This window comes from Podarcis gaigeae, assembly GCF_964106915.1.
Source record: "Podarcis gaigeae genome assembly, chromosome: 10".
In the NCBI taxonomy this organism is placed as follows: Eukaryota; Metazoa; Chordata; class Lepidosauria; order Squamata; family Lacertidae; genus Podarcis; species Podarcis gaigeae.
The window spans coordinates 68,573,217-68,595,496 of NC_139686.1; the positions used below are offsets into that span (position 1 = coordinate 68,573,217).

At 43.0% G+C, this 22,280-nt stretch overlaps 2 protein-coding genes across 12 annotated transcripts in view; one reads left to right on the forward strand and one right to left on the reverse strand.

Annotated features, from left to right (window-relative positions):
* BCAP29 (B cell receptor associated protein 29) overlaps positions 1–22,280 on the forward strand; it is a 920,634-nt gene that overhangs the window by 525,060 nt on the left and 373,294 nt on the right. The window lies entirely within an intron of this gene.
* CDHR3 (cadherin related family member 3) overlaps positions 1–22,280 on the reverse strand; it is a 45,531-nt gene that overhangs the window by 12,347 nt on the left and 10,904 nt on the right. For 3 of the 11 annotated variants that reach the window (XM_083701412.1, XM_083701411.1, XM_083701418.1), the window contains exons 1-9: positions 18,860–19,654; positions 16,407–16,606; positions 15,651–15,819; positions 11,511–11,584; positions 8,737–8,831; positions 8,500–8,604; positions 5,280–5,434; positions 3,235–3,424; positions 2,154–2,322 (exon numbers count right to left, since the gene is read on the reverse strand). In XM_083701412.1, coding sequence (XP_083557538.1) covers positions 2,154–2,322; positions 3,235–3,424; positions 5,280–5,434; positions 8,500–8,604; positions 8,737–8,831; positions 11,511–11,584; positions 15,651–15,819; positions 16,407–16,606; positions 18,860–18,935 — 1,233 coding nt within the window. In that variant the 5' untranslated portion in view covers positions 18,936–19,654. Of the gene's footprint in view, positions 1–2,153; positions 2,323–3,234; positions 3,425–5,279; positions 5,435–8,499; positions 8,605–8,736; positions 8,832–11,510; positions 11,585–15,650; positions 15,820–16,406; positions 16,607–18,859; positions 19,655–22,280 lie in introns of those variants that run through there. The other 8 variants (XR_014555828.1, XM_083701417.1, XM_083701413.1 and 5 more) reach the window with 6 other exon arrangements.

The following is a 22,280-nucleotide window of genomic DNA, read 5'->3' on the forward strand; positions in this document are numbered from 1 at the left end:
AGGGAAGTAGATGGGGAGCAACTGCCCCACTTTTTGTACTTGGTTATTGTTAAGTTGTGGGCGAACATATCAGACGACACAGCGATTCTTCCAAAGCAGCTCTTTATTTGTAAGCTGGAACAGAACTGGACTGAGGAGCTCAGTCAGCCTGCTTATATAGAGCTCCAGAACAATGTAACTGTTGCGACTTTCTAAAACTATCCAATCACTGAATGTCACTTTTGATCCTTCATTTGCATACAAACTATCCAATCACTGAACGTCACTTTTGATCCTTCATTTGCATAACTATCTACAGTATCCCCCTGCTGGCCCAGGGTGAGAACTTCAGTACATAACAGTTATTCTTTTCAAAAATTGCTCCCTGGAACTGTTTTTAAAGGCCTCCCTGATCCACCCCAACTTGTTCCTTTTCTTCCTTTGGCAGAACACAGGCAGTGGAGTCATGGTGAGACGTTTTCTGCCATCAAAACAAGATGCCGGCCAGAGGTGAAGCTCCTTCTCCACCCATGGTGTTTGGAGATGGAGATCTGCAGTATGGGAGGCCTCCTCAACTACCCTTCCCAGGAGCTTAGGATTGCTTCTTAAAGGTTAGTATTATTCAATTTCAGGAACACCAGTTACTCATGAAAGTTTGCCTCTATCGATCCTGAGCCACCTCTTCCCAACAGCTTAGGTTGTGACCCCTCCTGGACAGAAGTAGTGTGGCCCAGGTAACTTCAAAATTTGACTATTGCAATGTATATGGGGCTAACCTTAAATACTTCCTGGAAACATCGGTCAGTGCAACATGCAGCTGGTTACTAACTGGGACTGGCTATATGAATCATACTTGGCCAGATCTCCCAACAGCTACACCAGCTGGCAGTCTATCTTCAGGCACAATTCAAAATACTAGCAATTGCTAGTGGTACTTCGGTTTACGAACTTGATCCGTTCCGGAAGTCTGTTCTTAAACTAAAACCATTCTTAAATGGAGGTGCACTTTCCCTAATGAGGCCTCCCGCCGGCGGTGCCCTTCTACCGTTCAGATTCCGTTCTTAGACCGAAGTTCTCAAACCAAGACACTATTTCTGGTTTTGTGGAGTTTGTAACCAAACCATTATTAAACCGGAGTGTTCTTAAACCGAGGTACCACTGTATACAGAAAACCCTTGGAACATGGCTACCTTAAGGACCATCTTCTACTACACAAACCTGCCTAAACTTTGTGATCATCTTCAAACCCCTCTTCCATGTTCCCCACCATCTGACGTTAGTTGGGAAGCAACCAGAAAGGGGCCTTTTCAGTTGTGACAGCCCTCCTTGAAAAGCCCTCCCTGGAGCGGCTCAACAAACCTCAACCTTGATGTCATTTTGGCACCAGGTGAAGACCTATTTGTTAGCTAGGATGTTCCAGCATGTAGCATAAGGTGGAAGTTGATTACAGTGGTATCCAGTTGCTTCTTCTAAGTTGCTGCTTCTAAGTGTTATCCGGTAGCAGTTTTATAGTTTCTATTATGTTACTGCATGCTGACCACAAAGTTTTTATTGAAGAGTAATTCAATAAAAGAGTAACAGAATTTCTCCTCCATTAGCAGACCTTTCTTTTGTGATTTAGATCTGTTTCCTGTAATTCATTTATGCAAAAAAACTGTAGCAAAAAAACCCATACGCATACTTCCTGTTTTGGAAGAACAACAATTCCAGTTGAGGAACTATTTCACATGACACGGTAAGCCAAACTATGCGTACTGGAACTGTACAATCATCAGGGTCCACCTGACTTACAGGTTTTCCTGTTTTAAAAAAGGCATTTGAGTACCTGGAAAGAGACTCTAGAAACTGTATTGTTGCTTTATTTTCTGTACAGTGTTTGGTTTTAGTGATGCCTATGTTAGTTATACTTTCATTTTAATTGTTGTGTTGATAATTCTATGCAGGTTGCTTTGAGAACCAGTAGTTCTAAATGCGTTTTTACTTTCTAGTATTTTAAGGTTGCCTCTGCTGTTCTGGCAATTGTTACTTCCATTACATATCTGTTGCCATTCATTTTGTGTTTTTTTTTTTTTAATATTAGTTTCCTCTTTGTACAGAGCAATAAGCTCTGGGGGATCTAAATTTTCTTAATTTAGTAAATAAATATTTTGAGAATAAATCAATAATAAGCTGACCTTGATCCTTCCAGAACCAGGTGGATCCTGTGTGAATTTGCTACTTCCAACGCCAGACATTCCAGTGAAGTTAAACAGCTGGTTTTGTAACTCAGCATCATAGTCACGACAGTAATCTTTCAAATCAAGAATTATTTCTCCAGGGCGGTCTGTTTCTTTTATCTCTCTCCTTTTAAAGAAAGGCACAAATAACTGATAATCCTTATTCCAGGCCAAATTAATATTGTACATGGGATCAGTGGCGTAGCATGGGTTGTCAGCACCCGGGGCAAGGCAAGTAATTTGCGCCCCCTAACCCGTGGATTTGCGCTCCCTAACCCCCAGATGTTGCGCCCGGTGCGGCCGGCCCCCCCTGCACCCCCCACGCTACGCCACTGCATGGGATAAAAAATCCATTATCCTTTGTTGTTTGTCAGCGAATCCACTCTAGCCTTTGGCAGAGCGACTGTGACGTCACAGAATGTCTATAAACATTCTGGTGGGGGAGGGGGGAGCTTGGCTATTTAAAAAAATGACAAAGCACAGCTGCTTTGGGAAAAGCAGAAAGTTGGTCTGATTATGAAAAATCTAAAATAGGTCCTGGGATGAAATATGAGCTGCTGGCATTTAGAAAGGAGCATTGTGGGGGCTGGAAAACATAAGAGAAGATAGCCAAAAAGGCAGGAGAGCTCAAGAGGGCAAAATTTGCTAAGAAGTTTTAACAATTTCCTAAGAAGTTTTGGCAGTGACTTAGGACAAGATTTTTAAATATATACATATATAACAACTATCCTACTACATTTTCTTATAAGGATTTTATTCTGCCATTTTATTATTATTATTACTACTATTATTTCTTGAATTTATATATTTCAGTGGATAGTGTTGCTAGTACTGGAGAGCGGCCTTTATTAAGAAAATAATTTAATCCTAATGTTTTGGTGGGGCTTGGTTTTTATTCTAGCAATAAATTACAATAACCACTACAACTTCATAACTTTTAGCACAAACCCTGTGCTAAAAAAGATTCAGGAGATATAATCTGTTCTGAAAACTTGCTCAAATGTTGTGGGATTTGATAAAAGTGCAAAAATACAAATACCTGTAATTGTATTTGTCACATTCTGGTGGTTTGTCGTTAATATCTTCAATAGTTACAACAATTTCTGTTTCAGCATATTGTCCACCGCTAGGCCTATCGTCAATGCGAATGATCAATGTAATGTTGCGATGTTCTCGCAATGGGTCCGAGTCTCGGTCTATTCTTCTAGCCACCAGAAGCACACCAGTTACTGAGAAAGAAATATACTGTAAGCATTTCCAATTGCGTGCAGCACAAATATCTTCTGTGACTTAGGAATTTTATTTTGAAAGGGTGTTCCACATCCTACATACATTTGTTTCCAAACACCAATTCCCCCACTCTATTCTCTCAGTCTAAATATAGAGTTATGCACTCCCAGTTTTTCTGATCTGTGAGACATTCTAGAATCAGCAGCACTTGCTTCAGTCGGTGGGAGAGATCAATAGAAACTAAATAGCAGCTTTTTTCCTTAAATTAATTGCATTTAGGGTTTCGGTGCAGGAGGTCAACGAACACAGGGAAGGGAGAGTTCCCTCCACCCCACGGCTATGATTATCTCCGTCCCCACACCGAAAAATACCCAATGAATGGCAAATTGACTTGGGGAAAATATTTCTATTGCTTCCAATAGAAGGTTGGGATTTTTTGATTTTTTTAAAAAAAAGCCTAACTGCAGCAAAGGAGGAACAGGGCACTGACCATGTAAAGCCAAAGTTCACTGTGACTTGTTCCCTTAATGTTAAACCACAGGTTTTTTTGGTTACCTCCAAACTGTAGAGAAGCAAGTAGAACAAAATCATAGAGAGCTAGAGAGAGTTTCATGGGCCACCTAGCCCAAGCTACTACTCATGGTAGGAAAGCCAAAACCAGAATTTCCTCGTCGGTAGAAGAAGATTGGAAGAAATTTAAAGACTATTTACAGAAATATTGTAAAATTAATGAATGTTAGAATGATGTCGGAATGAAATTAAGTGGTTTTTAGCAGTAATGCTATAAAGGAACATGTGAAAATGGATTGTAAATAGGCGAGAAAGTAAAGATATAATATATTAAGAGGAAGGATTAAGATAAAAACAAAGAGGGAAAGGATTTGCTGAATTAACAAACTGAACTGAAATACAAAAAAGGGAGGTGTGAGGAGGTCAGGGAAATAAGTAAATGAAAGAAAAGCATGGAAAGATGGATTTATTTTTGATTGCTTTTTTTTCTGTATTTTGTATTTTCTGTTTCTTTTTTCTATCCTTTTCTTATTTTTGTAATCCTTTTTTGAAACCTCAATAAATATCATTTAAAAAAACACACACCAGAGTTTCCTCAATTGTTGGCTGCCAGCCTTTGCCTGATGACCTCTAATGAGAGACAGCCCACCACCACCTCTCTAGGTAACAGGTTCCATTGCCAAACTCCTCTTTCTATTAAGACATTTCTGCCAAGCAAAACCCTTACTGTCTCCTGTAATGTAAGCCCATTAGATCTTTTCCTGCCCCTTGATGCAGCAGAGAGAGCATGTCTTTGCCCCCTTCTATGCCAGCCCTTGGGATGTGGGTGGTGCTGTGGGTTAAACCACAGAGCCTAGGACTTGCCGATCAGAAGGTCGGCGGTTCAAATCCCCACGACAGGGTGATCTCCCATTGCTCGGTCCCTGCTCCTGCCAACGTACCAGTTTGACAGCACATCAAAGTGCAAGTAGATAAATAGGTACCGCTCTGGCGGGAAGGTAAACGGCGTTTCCGTGTGCTGCTCTGGTTCACCAGAAGCAGCTTAGTCATGCTGGCCACATGACCTGGAAGCTGTCTGCGGACACCGGCTCCCTCGGCCAACAAAGCGAGATGAGCGCGCAACCCCAGAGTCGCTCACGACTGAACCTAATGGTCAGGGGTCCCTTTACTTTACTTTATGCCAGCCCTTCAGATTTTTGAAAGGTGATATCATGACCCTCCTCTTGCCTACTCTTCTCTTAGCTCAGTTCCTTCAACATTTACTCGGTGAACTTGCTTTCCGTAACCCACAATGTTTCTTGCCATTCCAAATCCTTCAGGAATCCGTAAAAAAGAAATGCTGACCTGCATCTATGGAGAAAGAAGGAATCCCTTCAGGATTATTGATGCTGAAGCGAAGACTACTAACACCTTCCTCATCATCCGGATCCTTAGCTGTTACATTGGCAACCATGTCTCCTGGTAGACTTTCTTCTAAAACACTGAAAGCTCTTTGTTTCCTGTTGTAGAAAATGAAGCCACAAATGTGCGGGTTTGAGCAGCTCTTCCCTGTATAAAAGAGAACTGGAATCTTGGGTTAAAAACATCTAGACTCCAGATTATTGTCTCTTTAGTGTGACCAGTGTGAACTTCATTAGGGGACCTTGAGCCAGTCATTATTTCTCAGCCTACCTCACAGAGTTGTTGTATGATAAATGAATAAAATCTAGATTTTCTAGTACCAGGACTCACTTTTAACCCCAATTTTAATGTGAGGGCCTGCATTTATTTAGTTTACTTTTCTCTTATACACAGTTTTTTTTTTATGTTTTTGTTATGTACTGAGTTAAATAGGATCCAAACTGCAGCAGTCTGATTGGTCCTAGAACAATAGGATCCAAATTGCAGCAGTCTGATTGGTCCTAGAACAATAGGATTCAGAATGCAGCAGTCTGATTGGTCCTAGAACAATGCAGCAATATGATTGGTTGGCAGGAACCACCCAATCATGCTCCAGATATAAGTGAATCCACAACCTGATTGGCTTACAGTAGAATTCCAGAATTAGCCAATCATGTGCAGCCCATTGTGTAAATAATGTATATAAAGCAGATACTTTGAGGGGACATTCATTCATTCCTCCTCACCACTATGAGCTGAATAAAGAGCATGAAATCACTTTGCAACTCTGAGTATATTTCAGTTTTGAACTGCCCTGAGATCTATGGACGAAGGGCAGCATACAAATTATTATTATTATTAATAATAATTATAATATTAATAGCTGTCTGTGTTATTATTCTCTGTTCATGTAGTCTAGCCAAGATGTTTACATGTACTCTGAGCATAAAATTCTGAGATGCATGTAGTAGCTTTTCTACATGGTAGCAAAATAAAACACTTAGGCTATCTGTTGTGGTGTGTATGTTTCCTCTCCCACCAAGAGCTTATTATTCTCATCATACTCTTTAGTGATGCATTTATTAAGATCAACTTATTCAACAAATATAGTTTTATGGGAACCACAAATTTGAAGTTCCCAATACCTTATTACTGTATTCTCAAAGAACTTTGTACGCTACTATGGGAGCCTTTCAGTTGAAAAATTGAGTAAAAAAGCTTTCATTAAATGATACTTAAATATAAATATTCCTAGCCCCCAGATCCTTGTCTTTCAAGCAACTGCATGAGCACCTTAAATTTCACATACATGGCATCCCAAAATAAGTTTATGTGTCTGACATTTGGATATCTAAAAAAAGCCTGCGCTACTCCATATCGTACAACCTATGACTGGAAGGTTGTCTCCTTTGAGATGCAGCAGAATTCTCTCTGGCCCAAAGCATCCTTTTTGAGCAATATGCTTTAATACAGAGGTTTTCATGCACGACCCCCTTGACCAACTGCATTCTTTCTGTGACACCCCTGTGGGGCTCAGGAGCCCAGTTGTGTCACCCCTTGCCTGCAGAGCTGGCAGCCTCTCACCCTTTTTCAAACACCCTTCCTTGTAGAGCATGGGTAGGCAAACTAAGGCCCAGGGGCCGGATCCGGAACAATCCGGCCTGCGGACGGTCCGGGAATCAGTGTGTTTTTACATGAGTAGAATGTGTCCTTTCATTTAAAATTCTTCCCTGGGTTATTTGTGGGGCCTGCCTGGTGTTTTTACATGAGTAGAATGTGTGCTTTTATTTAAATGCATCTCTGGGTTATTTGTGGGGTATAGGAATTCATTCGTCCCCCCCAAAAAAATATAGTCTGGTCCCCTGCTGAAAAAGTTTGCTGACCCCTGTTGTAGAGTGTTCCCTCAGCCTGGTCTCTTCTTCCCTCTCCTTGGGAGTCCTCAGGGCAGCTGCCACTGCTGCCCTTGGTCTCTGAGCTGTACCCCACCCCCACCCCAAAGATAGGTGCCCCCTTCATACTGCCCCATAGGGAATTGGGAAGCACTGCCTGGCCAGCCCTTGAGGAACCATTCACTTGTGGAGCTTGTAGCCAGGGCTGCTGCAACAAAGGCTATGCAAGGCTTTGGGAGGCAGAGACGCAAGAGGGCATCAGAGGAAGGAGAGAAGGAAAGAGGCCAGTGTTGCCTGCGGCACCTCTGGCCATCATTCAAGGCACCCCAGGGTGCCATGGCACACTTTAACATGAGAAGCCCAGGCTGCATTTATGAACTGGTGGAGGGGGTTTACACCTCAAAGTAACTTTTGTGCAGTGGCGTAGCATGGGTTGTCAGCACCCGGGGCAAGGCAAGTAATTTGCACCCCCTAACCCGTGGATTTGCGCCCCCTAACCCGTGGATTTGTGCCCCCTAACCCTAGCCCCCAGATGTTGCACCCGGTGCGGCCGGCCCCCCCTGCACCCCCCACGCTACGCCACTGCTTTTGTGCCACACTAGATGACACACTCATAACACTATCCCATATGTCCTAGTATCGTGACCAGACAAACAAAATTATTTGGTGAAAATCACTGTCTAGCATGCGTCCCACATGCTAATCATTGTCAATATATGTAAACACAAATATAGAATTGGGTGTCACTTTTCTGATAAAAAAAGAATGCCTCACAGCTGCTTTTGTAACAACAAAAACAACACCATCATCATCATCAACAACAACAACAAATATCTGGAAAATTCAGTCTTGAATCTGTTTGGCCCTGACATGCTCAACTGAAATAACCTGCCAAATATTGAGCAGAAAACTCAAATTTGTTAATCACTGTGTTGGAACCATCCAAAACACATGGATCATTAACATTTAAAGGGGACAGTTCCAGATGCCTCCTCCATATTGAAAGAATTCACAGAAGGAGCAGAGGGTGTCTAGTCACATCCACCCACTACCTCACTCCAACCATTCACACTTTCAGTGGATATCAAAAGGAGTTCTATGTGTGTACAGATGTACATAGGTAGAGCTCCTTCTGATGGTGGCTGAATGTGGTGGTAGTGGTAATGAGGTGATCACAGACAGGACAGGGCTTAGACTCATCTATCCCAGCTATGCATGGAGTGATTTGTGTGAGCTGCCATCCACTTATAAAACCAAAATACACTGTTTTGATACACCTAGAATTTTTCACTTACATGGTAAAATAAGGTTGTTCATCATTCCTGTTTATGATAGTGACTATCAGAGTCCCACTGGTATTCTGACCAAGGTGGTCTGTTGCCGTAATGTTTAACATATAGCTGTAAAACCAAAACACCCAAAATGTCACATTGTGGGTTCCATACGACAGATCTCTTCTCTGCTAACAATAATCGATTAAAAAAGCCAAGTTAGGTGCTCGTTTAGGGACTACCTACATAATACGTACTCACCTATGTGGATCTTTCTCATAATCAAATACCTTCAAGGAAGAAATGGTTCCAGTTCCAGAAATAGAGAACAGTGGTGATGCTGGGGTCATGGAATACTGAAATAAATGACACAAATTGGGAGATCACAGAACTGCTTTGTTGAGCAGTATGAATCAGAGAGATGCAAATGGCTAGTAAATTGTGTTCCATTTGGTAATTCACTCCCTGTTTTCTTTACAGGAAATGCTTCAGAGCCATAATTCCTCCAGCGATTAGCCTGGACAGTCTCACCAGGTTATACCTAATATCTGCCTTTGTCCCACTGTGTTATATCATCACCGTCATTCTATTTTAACCCTGATTATTTTTCACATGTGCAACATCTTATCTCCACACATACTGTACACCACATAAAAACTGTTGTATTAAACAATATATAAATTATTAAAATAAATACTCAGAACTGTACAGTAAAAAAACCCCACAACCAATATCAACTTCACACAATCCCACGTGAGATAACTCCTGCTTCCAAGACAGAAACAATAACATCAAACCCTCATGAGATGAAAGAAGCTGATGCGATAAGAATTCCAAGGAGCACCAAAACACATCCTTTGTAAAGAGGTAGGCAAAGAAGCATGGTCCTAATATATAGTTGTGGTTCGAGGACCCGACCCCCGTGAAGTAAAATGAAGACACAGGGACACGTAATATAAGGTTAATGGGCTAGAAAAGGCCACAACTTTATTGATTACAGCAATGAAAAGGTATTGGCTTAGGCATTGGATCACGAAACAAGTGGGTTTATTCACCAGGGGTTCATCACCTGTTGATGCTAATCCAACTATAGGCTCACCCCTGCTGTCATCGCGGGTCGTGCCATGGCCTCCCGCCAAGCAGGCATCGGACAGAATACACGACTGCCAGATTCCTTTAACGGAATACCCCTAGACATTGAAGGCATAGGCGATGGCCACACCTCGCACTTCGACACACCACAACACATTATTCCAATGCCTAACCTACCCACCAATACCACAAAAAGTTGTGACGATTGCTATGAGGTAGGCGAAAAAACCAAAAAGCCTAATGCCAAATGGAAAAACTCCTACCAGGCCCCCCGGGCAACCGGGGCGACCAACCTAAGGTCCATAGCAAGGCCAATGACCTAAGCCCTAACTCAAAGGGAGTGGAGGGTGGGTGACTCGCACAGGACGACGAAGACCTGCAAAAACTCATTCTTAGTTGTGTTACTTAGGTAATGTTTGGGTATGGAGTGGAAACAAGCTTAGGTCAAGAAACTGACTAATAGTTTAGGGTTGCCATACGGCCAGGATTTCTCGAACATATCTGGAATCCAGTGTCTGTGCAGAAATCGGAAAAATGTCCGGGGGAAATCCGAATGTATGGCAGCCCATGTCGGCTGTGCTGTTTTTGCCAATTTTTCATAAAAATAGCTCAACAACTTTGCCAAAGAAGCTTAATATCTTTTCTGTCCTGATTGTCACTGTCTGAAATATGGCAACCCTATCATAGTTTAAGCAGGTCTTAATGGTATTCTTAAGGGCAATTATGTCTCTCTGTCTGGATTCTGGGAAGTCAGAAAACGCTGACGACATCTTGGCTGAACTAAGACAATGGGCAGGATCCAACCAATTTGTTTCATCAATGCAAGGATTTCCATTTGTGCAACAGAAATTCCACTCTCACCTTTCATTGCATGCCCCATAAATCAGTTCTGAAATTTCTTCTGGAGGTTCTTTTGCAGGTGTTTACAAAAATGGAAACCAGATAGACTTAAGTGTATCAGAGTAGTTTATCTCCTTAAAAGCCTATTATTATGGGTAATTTTTTCCCCAGCCAAAGCAATGCACTATAGACTATACCCAAGCATACCAGCTCATAAGTTATTTTCCTTACTTGTTCTATGTATCTATTTTATGGTTCGCGTTTCCTCTTTTAATTTTCATCTGTTGTTATAATTTTTCTCATTATAAAATACACTTTATAAAATGAATTTAACAATCTTTTTAAAAAAGAAGACGTCGTTACTTCCCAACACCTGGAAAACTTCCAGCTACTATCAAGAGGAAAATTATAAGGTATTTGCACAGTACAGTGGTGCCTCGCTAGACGAAATTAATCCGTTCCGCGATTCTCTTCGTCTAGCGGTTTTTTCGTCTTGCGAAGCAAGCCCATTGACAGCTTAGCGGATTAGTGCTAGAGCTGTCAAGCGGCTTCCAGCGATCAGCTGTTAAGCGGCTTATCAGCGGAACAGCTGATAAGCGGCTTAGCGGCTTAGGAAAAGGGCAAAAAAAGCAAAAGAAACCCGCCGGGGGACGCAAGATTTTTTCGTCTTGTGAAGCAACCCCATAGGGAAATTCGTTTTGCGAAGCGCCTCCAAAACGGAAAAACCCTTTCGTCTAGCGGGTTTTTCGCCTTGCGAGGCGTTCGTCTTGCGGGGCACCACTGTAATGTGGACACATCTGAAAAAACGAACCTTTTTTTTTACTCAATCTAGTTTTCTGTGTGATAGCTTAATCGCCGTCAAACTGAAAACTATTCCTACTCACCAAAGCTGGACTATGACCATTGTCGCTTTTAATGTTGTTCCTCCACCCAGCTTGTCATCACAGTAACAGAGTCAATCAATGTCAAAGACTTCAGTGCTTCAGTGCCATAAGTTTCAGATATGCTGTGTGGCTTTTGATCATTTCTGATTACTGAATTCAGTTTTAACTGTTGTATTTCCTAGAACATAATTTTCTAAAATTAAACTCACATTGACTTACCTTTACAGGGGTGGTTACATTAATTTGGTATATGTTTCCACTTGGTGCTCCTTCAAATTGGTAGATCATAACAGCTGTGGAGATGAAAGTATAATGTGCATTAAATTAAAGAGGTTATGAAGATATTATGCAAGCATATAGGTAAGTAGGCCTGAACACGTTATGACTTGATGCCTATATAATACCCTGTGTATCTTTCAGGTGTAACACAATAAAGGGCTTTTAAAATGCTTGCAAAGCTTGCTGCTTCGTTTAAGAAGTCTGTTAAGCGTTTATGGAAATGCAGCTTTAAGATGCAGTGTAAAGGACACTGGATGTGAAGCTATACTCCAAAATTGCACCCTCCTGGCAGAGTTCATTCATGTGAAGGATCACTAACAGAACCATCCTATCAGGGCCCAGATTTCAAGGGCCATCATGGTTGGGCACCTGGGGCTTAGAAGGGCCCATCATCACTACCCTTTCTGTTAAGTTGTGGGTGAACATATCAGACGACACAGTGATTCTTCAAACAGCTCTTGTTTATTCACAGGCCAGAACAGAACTGAACTGAACTGAAGGGTTCAGTCAGCCTGCTTATAGAGCTCCAGTACAACGTAACTGTAACAATTTTCTAAAACTATCCAATCACTGAACATCACTTTCGATATCTTATTTGCATAACTATCTACAGTATCCCCCTGCTGGCCCAGGGTAAGAACTTCAGTACATAACACTTTCTACCCTGACCAGGGCTCCTGTGCAGTATTGCAGCTGCCGACCGCCACACTGGGACCTCCTACTTGGTGCTGCTGCATACTGGGACCACTAGTCACCCATCTTCCTTGGACATATCCCTGGCTGGTAGCAGCACTCTGGAATGGGAGCTGATCCAACACACCTCTCTGATCTATGGTGACCAATTGCAACCTTAGATAGCCTAAAATACAATGCTCTACATAGATTGCTCAAAATGCACTGCCTGGTGAGTAAGATGGCAGGTGATGCCATAGAATGGCCAAGGGTCAGACTGGCTCCCATCTTCATGAGCTGCCGCCGCCCAATGCCTACTGAGAAATGGAGGGGGGTGATTTGTGGAGGTAGCAGCACAGTACAATGGCAGTGGCACAACGGTGGGTGGCAGCAATGCAGGTCAGGTTGGCTCTGGCCCGGGACCAATCAGCAGTGCTATGCTTGAGGGTCCACCAATGTGTTTTTATGCTGGCCCTGAAGCCTATGCATGTTTACTCAGAAGTAAGCATTGGTTTATTGCACCTCCAGCTGAGAGAGAATACAGATGTATGTAAGTGTAAAAGAAATTCTTGTACTATGTGCTCGCTCTGATATTTTCCAGTGTTCCAAATGTTACATAAATGCCACCAGTCTCTAGTAAGCATCAGCAGAAATGGAGGGAGGTTCTAACAAGAACATAACGTTAAAAAACCTATTAATTTAAAGCATAGGTCCTAGAGTCTAGGTTTGTAGAGTTGGAAGGGACAGTTGAGGATCATCTAGTCTGACCCCCTGCAATGCAGGAATATGCAGTGGGGATTGAACCTGCAACCTTGGCATTATCAGCTCCATGCTCTAACCAACTGAGCAAATCACAATAGACTATTCTTGTGTGCCTGAAGTGCTCACTGAAAGGATGTGGTCTGATGCATCTGCTTGATTCACTGTTCAGACCTTACCTACCTTCCAGTCAAACTGTTGGCTTAATGCCGGCATGCTGGGCAAAACCATGTAGGCTGGATGTGTGGAGGAGGAGAAGGAAGAGGGAGATCTTACTTGCTCTTTCACTTTTTACATGGTCATTAGCAATGCAAAATAATTAATTTATTTACTGCTTAATGCAAAAAAAAAAAAGACTTCTGAGCAGTTTGCAAGCATAAAAACCAATTACACAAACACTAAAATATAAATCTCCATAATTAAAATACAAAATAAAACATTTCCCTCAAAACACTAAAATATAAACTTCCATAATTAAAATGTGCACTAAAACAATCCCATTAAAACAGCACAGCAATTAAAACAGAAGACTCAGGACAAGGGAGTGCCAGACGGAGCCTCCCATATTTAAGCAGGGAGAGCATTCCTTAAGTTTGTACTGTATGCATATATTGTATGCTGTCTCTACCTAATGATTAATTCAAAGTAAGACCATAAATGTAAATGTACACAGGCAGTAGTGGAGGAAGTTGCTTGGGCTACCGGAGTGACAAACATAATGTGCACCCGGGGGCGGGGCGATCCACCCACGGGGACACGCTGATCCTCCTGGGGGTGCCAGCGCCACCCATCAATCATGCAAATATGCCCGGTGTGCGGCGCTGGCCGCCGGGAATGCGAGCACTGCCTGTCGCCGCCCACTGGGTGTATTTGCGTGATCAGCAGGTGGATTTTCACGACAATCGGGAAAATCTGCTTGCCAAGGGTGTGAGTGCCGCCACACTGATCCGCCCGGGGGGGGGGGATTTAGTCACCCCCCAAGGCATGACACCCGGGGCAGACTGCACCCCCACCCCTTGCGACGCCGCTGTACACAGGTTCCGTACATACAGAGCTAATCTGTGGAGGCTGGGAGTGGGTACAGTTGGCATGACACCTCACCTGCTCCAAATGTTCAAATTACATGGTTTTGGACTGTGTGAAAGCAGATGAAAAACTCCCAATGTGGAGATGCCTTACTTGCCTTCAGAGAGAAGTGCCCATTGTGTATTTCCTTGAACAGGACCAGCACTACCATTAGGCAGAATGAAATGACCACCTCCAGCGGTGGCCCGTACTGTTTCACTGCCTGAGGCAAAACAGGAAGGTGCTGCCCTTCATTAACCACAAACCCTAACATTTGGGACCCCCCCCCAAACCTGTGCCAAAGTTTTGCAGTGAAAATCCCACATTTTAAAGCACCTCCCAAAAAAACCTAAGTAAATCATATTCAAAGCAAGGGGTATCACCCAAGAGCCCAACATTGTCTAATTCACTCCAAACCAGTGCCAAGGTTTGGCAATTATTTTGCAGCATTTTGCAGGTGGCTTCTGGTGAGATCTCATGAGAACTTGTGAGATCTCACTGGAAGAAGTCACTGGCGGGTGGCGGGTGCCCCATAGGATTCTGCCAATCAAGGTGGCTACTTCATGTGTGAGCTGGCCCTGACCACATCAAGCAGGCAATGCTGGGGGGCCAGCACTGTGAACCCACTGGCTGTTCCCCCTGAGCCTCTGACACCCCCTCTTTAGGAGGATAGAGCTGTGTGAGACGCATGGCCTGTTTGGACCCTGCCCCCAACTCTCTGCAACCTGGCGGCAGCCATCAGGTGTGCTGTCCTGTTAGGTAAAGGTAAAGGTACCCCTGCCCGTACGGGCCAGTCTTGACAGACTCTGGGGTTGTGCGCCCATCTCACTTAAGAGGCCAGGGGCCAGCGCTGTCCGGAGACACTTCCGGGTCACGTGGCCAGCGTGACATCGCTGCTCTGGCGAGCCAGAGCCACACACGGAAACGCCGTTTACCTTCCCACTGGTAAGCGGTCCCTATTTATCTACTTGCACCCGGAGGTGCTTTCGAACTGCTAGGTTGGCAGGTGCTGGGACCGAGCAGCGGGAGCGCACCCCGCCGCAGGGATTCGAACCGCCGACCTTTCAATCGGCAAGTCCTAGGCGCTGAGGCTTTAACCCACAGCGCCACCTGCGTCCCCAGCTATCCTGTTACCATCAGCATTGAAATAGCATTCAGTTGCCAATCCAATCAGCTTCTGCACATAGAATGGAGAGATGGTGTTTTAAAATCATTATTTCATTTATATATCATCTTTCCTCCAAGGAACTCAAGGTGGCGTCTGCCATCTCATGCAGCAAAATGCCTTGGGTCAGCAATGCGCATGAATCACTGCCTGCGAGTGTGCTCCCTTCCAATCACAAGGCAGATGCAAACCTAGTGGTGCCTTCAGACTGGGACTTTGGGGCAGATGTCCAAGGCCCCATTCAACAGAATGAAGAGGGGGACCACCAGATCAGTGGAAACATTATGGGGGTGAAGGCAGGGGAGACTATTACAAGTCTAATAGTAACGTTTTTCAGGTGTAGGTGAAGTCTTCTTCCAGTGGACCTGAGCTATCAGCAGTATAGTAAACACTCTTTTTATTTCAAGCAAATGACTTACTTTGATATTTCAGATTGCCTAGAAACATTGGAGGTTCAGGTATATCAAGTACTTGGATTGTCAGTATTTGTAGGCCATTTGCCCCAGCTTCGTCATAAGCAAGGATCTGTAATTCAAATCGATGTGGCATAGCTTCATAATCTGGAACAGGGTCTCCAGTGGTAACAACCTAAAATAAAAACGAGTAATTATTAGCAAACATTGGGTTAGACCCAGAATAAGTGAGTTGCAATTAGTTCCTAATGAAATCGATGGTACTCATGTTAATTATTATTTGATATAAAAATGGAAAATGGAATGCTGGTGGTCAACAAAAGAGGTTTAAAGACTCTCTCAAGGCAAATCTAAAAAAATGTAGTATAAACACCGACAACTGGGAAACACTGGCCTGTGAGCGCTCCAGTTGGAGAACAGCCTTTACCAAAGGTGTCATGGGCTTTGAAGACACTCAAACTCAGGGCAAAAGGGAGAAACGTGCTAAGAGGAAGGCATGCTTGGCAAATCCACACCGTGATAAGCTCCTGTCCAGAAACCCCATTGTGAAAACCCCAGAAATTCCCCATTGTGGAAGGACGTGTGGATCCAGAATTGGCCTCCACTGTTAAAACCGTGTATATGGAAGACAATCTTACTCGGCTATGAGTGATCGCCAAAGAAGAAGATTATTATTAAAGGAAAAAAGTTATTGATGTTATAACAGTATCCTCCACCACCAGAATCTGACGGGCAAGATTTTGAGACTAAGCAAATATTTACCTGGTACAGAATTGTAGATCTAGGGTTGATAGCAAAAGCTTGTGTGAGTGGGTTTGAGTTTATTATTTTAGGATATCCGCTTGCCACTGAAACATTTGGGGTTAAATCAACACTGAAAGTATACACCACAGTACCAGCTGGAGAATTTTCTGTTACATTGGCTGTATCAGGTAAGCCAGAAAAACTCAGTGTTCTTCCCCCTGCAGATTACAGAGAATCAAGGCATATATTGTTCAGAAATATTATTTTTAAGTGCAGACTGGTCGACAACGTACACTTTGTCTTAACAGTATCTTCCCATGAAATAGAAACCACTTTGCTTTCTAACTACCGTATTTTTCGCTCTATAAGACGCACCAGACCACAAGACGCACCTAATTTTTGGAGGAGGAAAACAAGAAAAAAAATGTTCTGAATCTAGGAAGCCAGAACAGCAAGAGGGATTGCTGCGCAGTGAAATCAGCAATCCCTCTTGCTGTTCTGGCTTCTGTGATAGCTGCGCAGCCTGCATTCACTCCATAAGACGCACAAACATTTCCCCTTACTTTTTAGGAGGGGAAAAAGTGAGTCTTATAGAGCAAAAAATACGGTATATCCATCTGTCTACCTTAAGCTTTATGACTGCAAAAACATTAACCCATTCATAGCACAAAAAATGTAGTTTTTCTCAATCCAGTATCATTCATGCTTATGTTCAATATGCTGCTTTCAGTCCATATAGATTCTAGATCCTGCTGTCCACAAAAGTGAACATGGTTATTTGATGTGCCTTTGAAAGGTAAAGGTAAAGGTACCCCTGCCCGTACGGGCCAGTCTTGACAGACTCTGGGGTTGTGCGCCCATCTCACTCAAGAGGCCAGGGGCCAGCGCTGTCCGGAGACACTTCCGGGTCACGTGGCCAGCGTGACATCGCTGCTCTGGCGAGCCAGAGCCGCACACGGAAACGCCGTTTACCTTTCCGCTGGTAAGCGGTCCCTATTTATCTACTTGCACCCGGAGGTGCTTTCGAACTGCTAGGTTGGCAGGCGCTGGGACCGAGCAGCGGGAGCGCACCCCGCCGCAGGGATTCGAACCGCCGACCTTTCGATCAGCAAGTCCTAGGTGCTGAGGCTTTAACCCACAGCGCCACCTGCGTCCCACCATTCCCTTAATTAGGTTACCCACATATTTTCCTCCCTGGAGATGTCTCAGGTGAGTGAAGTGGTGCTTGCGATCTTGGTATATGCCCACCTACAATATCCCTGTACAGGTGTGGACACACACACACACACACACACACACACACACACACACACATTGCTGGGACTGCCTACATCTATTTTCAAATGCACACATTGTTGGGTAATACAGAATCAATCTACAATGAGCTTTTATTTTTGGAATCTGTGAAACCAGTTTATCAATAAGAGCTTTTCAGGGGCAAAAAATATGCAATAGATCTAAATTATATGTGTACTACATAGGGCAGTAAAAATACTCAGTCTCCATTGATTCTTGAATAAAATGTTGTTGTGTGCAACCTAAATGCTGCATCTAGTCAAATGGCCTTTCTAAATAATCTATATCAAACAGCTAATATAATTATAGCATCAATAACAACAGCAAATAGAGGGGAAATCATGCAATCAATCCCCATGTAAAAGCAAGTAAGTCAGTTAGTCATCCCCAAAGATTTTTTACAAAAAATAAATTCATTTACTAACATTTAACACACACACGAGAGAGAGAGAGAGAGAGAGAGAGAGAGAGAGAGGTATGAAGTACTTATCACATTCATTTCCCTCTAGTCTACAGTCAACACTGAGCTGCATTGATCTTACACCCCACATCCTATAACAAGGTCATTCCCAGTAAGCAATGAACCCGTCTTTACTTCCCATGTTTGCAGTTGTGCACTATAAGTCCATAGCAAAACCACTAGGAAGTCACTGTCCAGTTCAGGATGGGCAGAAGCTGGATTGCGGTCCTTAGTGTGTCACCGACAAATTTATGGTGAATCATCTAGCACCTGCTGATGTACTTTCAGAGAACACTGTCTGTGGTGGGCCTTGGCCTGATTCAAAAAGGCACTGTCTTATGTTCTTAAGCAAGAATATGAAGCAAAAATATTGTTTACACTGATTAGTTATAGCTTAATTCAAGAAGTGGTCTGCAAGACCTAGCCATTCCGTCTGTGGCTTCACTTCCTTGCCTGTCCCAGGGAAAGCAATTAGACTTGAAAACAGCCTCCCAATTGAGGGAAGGGTCACAGTTAGGGAAGAGAGAGTGAACCCCATCAATTAAGCCTTAACTGTTAAAAAAATATTTAGCAGTTTCCCTTTCATAGAAGAAATTCAAAGAGAGACTCTGAAAGACTGGGCTTTGCTCTGCTGATTACCAGAATATTAAAGATTTACTGAGAACAATCAAAATAGTGTTCCATATTTAATCTAGGAATAAAATCCTGTCCTTACCATATATTTCTCCTAACAAAAGAAGGAGGCAAAAGCACAGCATGTCCCGAGTCTTTCTTTGAATGTGGCCATCCATGATCAAACTGAGATATCTTTCTCCTAGCCTACTTCAATCTCATTGCTCAATTTCTTCCTTATCATGAAGTGACAAATCAAACAAAGATTCTGCTGTAGCTAGGGCAGTTTCTAAAACATCAGTCTGTTTACCATCTTGTGAATGGCTCACTGATAACAATCCATCACAACGTTAGTGATCCTCATAGAGTAGTAATGAAAGGAGGAGGGCACAAGATTTCAGAAAGTTTACAGGTAGCCAGAATTGATTATCTGAATGGCCTTTTTTCAATCTTAAACCACATGGAGAAATTCACATGGCAAAAACTGGGAATGTAAGATATGGTTCTACTAAAACAGGCTTACAGAATCAGTTTTATTTATGCTTATCATTATTATAGCTTTTAAAAAGACATTTGATGGTTCTTATAAGCAGTATTTAATGCCAACAGGATAAATAAAATCTATAATATTAATTTGGGGTATTGGAATGTTGGGTAATCTCAATGCTGAGTTTATGTACTGCTGGTGGCAATGGTTTAAAATCAAATTGGCATGGGCAATTGTAATAAATAAGAGAATTTATGGGGGGTTTTGTATATTTTATACCACTGTATCTATTTCTTCTCTTTCTAGGGTATATGAAGGATCTCATGGATGAAGAGAGTGCTTTTGAAAAAAAGAGTGGTAGAATAGATTCCCCAAAACAGACAAACATACAAATATTTGTATTCCACCTTTCCACAATTCAAACCATGCTCAAGGTGGCTGACAACATGAAAAAATACATGCAGTTCTTTAGGTAAAGGTAAAGGTACCCCTGCCCGTACAGGCCAGTCGTGTCCGACTCTAGGGTTGCTTGCTCATCTCGCTCTAGAGGCCGTGAGCCGGCGCCGTCCAAAGACACTTCCGGGTCACGTGGCCAGCGTGACAAAGCTGCAGCTGGCGACCCAGCACCAGCACAGCACACGGAAATGCCGTTTACCTTCCCACTATAAAGCGGTACCTATTTATCTACTTGCACTTAAGAGTGCTTTCAAACTGCTAGGTGGGCAGGAGCTGGGACCGAACGACGGGAGCGCACCCCGCCGCGGGGATTCGAACCGCCGATCATACGATCGGCAAGTCCTAGGCACTGAGGTTTTACCCACAGTGCCACCCGTGTCCCTACCCACCAGCATCCCTACAGTTCTTTACTGCATGTTTTATTTCATAATTTAAAGTAATGGATGTATTTTCCCCCCATTTAAACGGTTATACAAATACAGCCTAACCATGGTTCACTTAATGCCTCTTATCAGTGGTATTAGGCAAGAACCTCAGTGCTTTACAGTGTAGGCAGTGGATGGGAAGAGTATTCTAATAGTTCACAGGTCTCATTTACAAGGCTTCCGATAAAGAATGCTTGGAACTGAGGTTTACTGAAGGTGCTGGGAATTGTAGCTGTTACCAGTAAACTACACTTGCCTCATACCAATCCGGATCAGTGGTCCATCTAGTGCAGTGGTGTTGTTGTTGTTTCCTCATAGGACTAAATCTGAGTGATCAAGTATAGGTATAGCTTAATTTTAGAACATACAATTTAGATATCTTCTGTTCCTCAAGATTTCCCTCCATTCTTGCAACTCTTTCCATATTCTTTGTTGAATCTTAATTCTAGGCTTGGGCTAGAAAGATTGTAGGACTTGAATATAAGGAAGGATCCAACCAGAGAATTTGAAAAGAGGCCGTAGGCGCAGCTAGACATGCCCTGTAGAAAGGTCAAACGAAGAACTCCAGGGATAGAGCTCTTGGCTTCCTTTCTTAAATGTGAACTTAGAAAATCATGCTGCCTTTAAATTTCCACATGTCTATCTCAGCGCTTCTTCATGGATGAATAAATTTAATAGAGGTAAGTCTTCACACTATTCACAGAAGGGTTAATTTTTATTACATTCTTGATCAAACATGACAGTCCAAATTAACCCAGCATATAGAAGGTAACAAGACTTGGTGTTTGTTCTGATCCTGCTGTTCTTTAAATTTAACAGGATGTGTAATCTCTCTTCCTCTCCCCACCAGAACAGACAGTGAAAGGGGAAGCAGCAAAATTGGACATCAGAACTCGCTGTGCAGAATTCTCCCCGACACATGGACCTGATCTGTGCCCTGAGAAGAGATTTATGCTGTGAGCAATTAGATCTGGATTTATCTTGACATACAAGAAAGGCAACTAAACTATTTGGCAGGCTGCAGTACTTACAGTTTATTTACTGACTCGTTTACATACTGCTGTATAATTGCTCAGCCTCCTGAGCTGATGAGATTGGCAAATACACAAATGTCTATTTGAAGTAGCAAATGGCACAAAGGAAACAGAGTTGCTTAAAGAGGTTTACAGAAACTGTGAGGTTTCTATGTACAGAAACTCATGCCTAAGTTTTTCAATGATGTTCTGTTCCCACAAGGAAATGAAATAAAAGCTTGGTCTGACATTAGTAGTGTTGAACAGCATTGTAGCACTGCTGGATTTTTAAATGATGATAATGAAGAAGAAAACAACTTTACAGTGGCAGCAGAGATCTGGTTCCCAGAATGTGTTATCTCTTCATTCTTTGGAAAGGAACAGCTTTTCCTGCTTTATTAAGTGGGATTCCTCCACACATGATCTGAACCCATGTCTACTAAGAAGTAAGTCCTTACTCCCAGGTAAATGGGGTCAGGATTGCAGCCTATATTTTTCACTCCCTGCAAAGAAGATTCCATCAGCTTTTATAATGGATAAAATGTTCCTAGAATAACAATCAAAAATTATCTCCAGTCTTCCAGGTAAATAATTACACTACTCTATGATGTATGAAAGGGACGTGGGTGGTGCTGTGGGTTAAACCACAGAGCCTAGGACTTGCTGATCAGAAGGTCAGCAGTTCGAATCCCCGTGACGGGGTGAGGTCCCGTTGCTCGGTCCCTGCTCCTGCCAACCTAGCAGTTCGAAAGCACGTCAAAGTGCAAGTAGATAAATAGGTACCGCTCCGGCGGGAGGGTAACCGGCATTTCCGTGCGCTGCTCTGGTTCGCCAGAAACGGCTTAGTCATGCTGGCCACATGACCAAGAGCTGTACGCCGGCTCCCTCGACCAAGAAAGCGAGATGAGCGTCGCAACCCCAGAGTCGTCCCAACTGGACCTAATAGTCAGAGGTCCCTTTACCTTTACCTTATGATGTATGAGATTTTGGCATATGATGAAGGTGCACTTCCTTTACCTTGGCCTTCGACACCTGAAATGTGTGTTTTCAGGGCCCACCCTATTCTTGTGAATGTAACAATTTAAGTATTTTTATTCTGAATTTTAACATTGCTGTAACCCACTCTGAAACCTGCTCATGAAG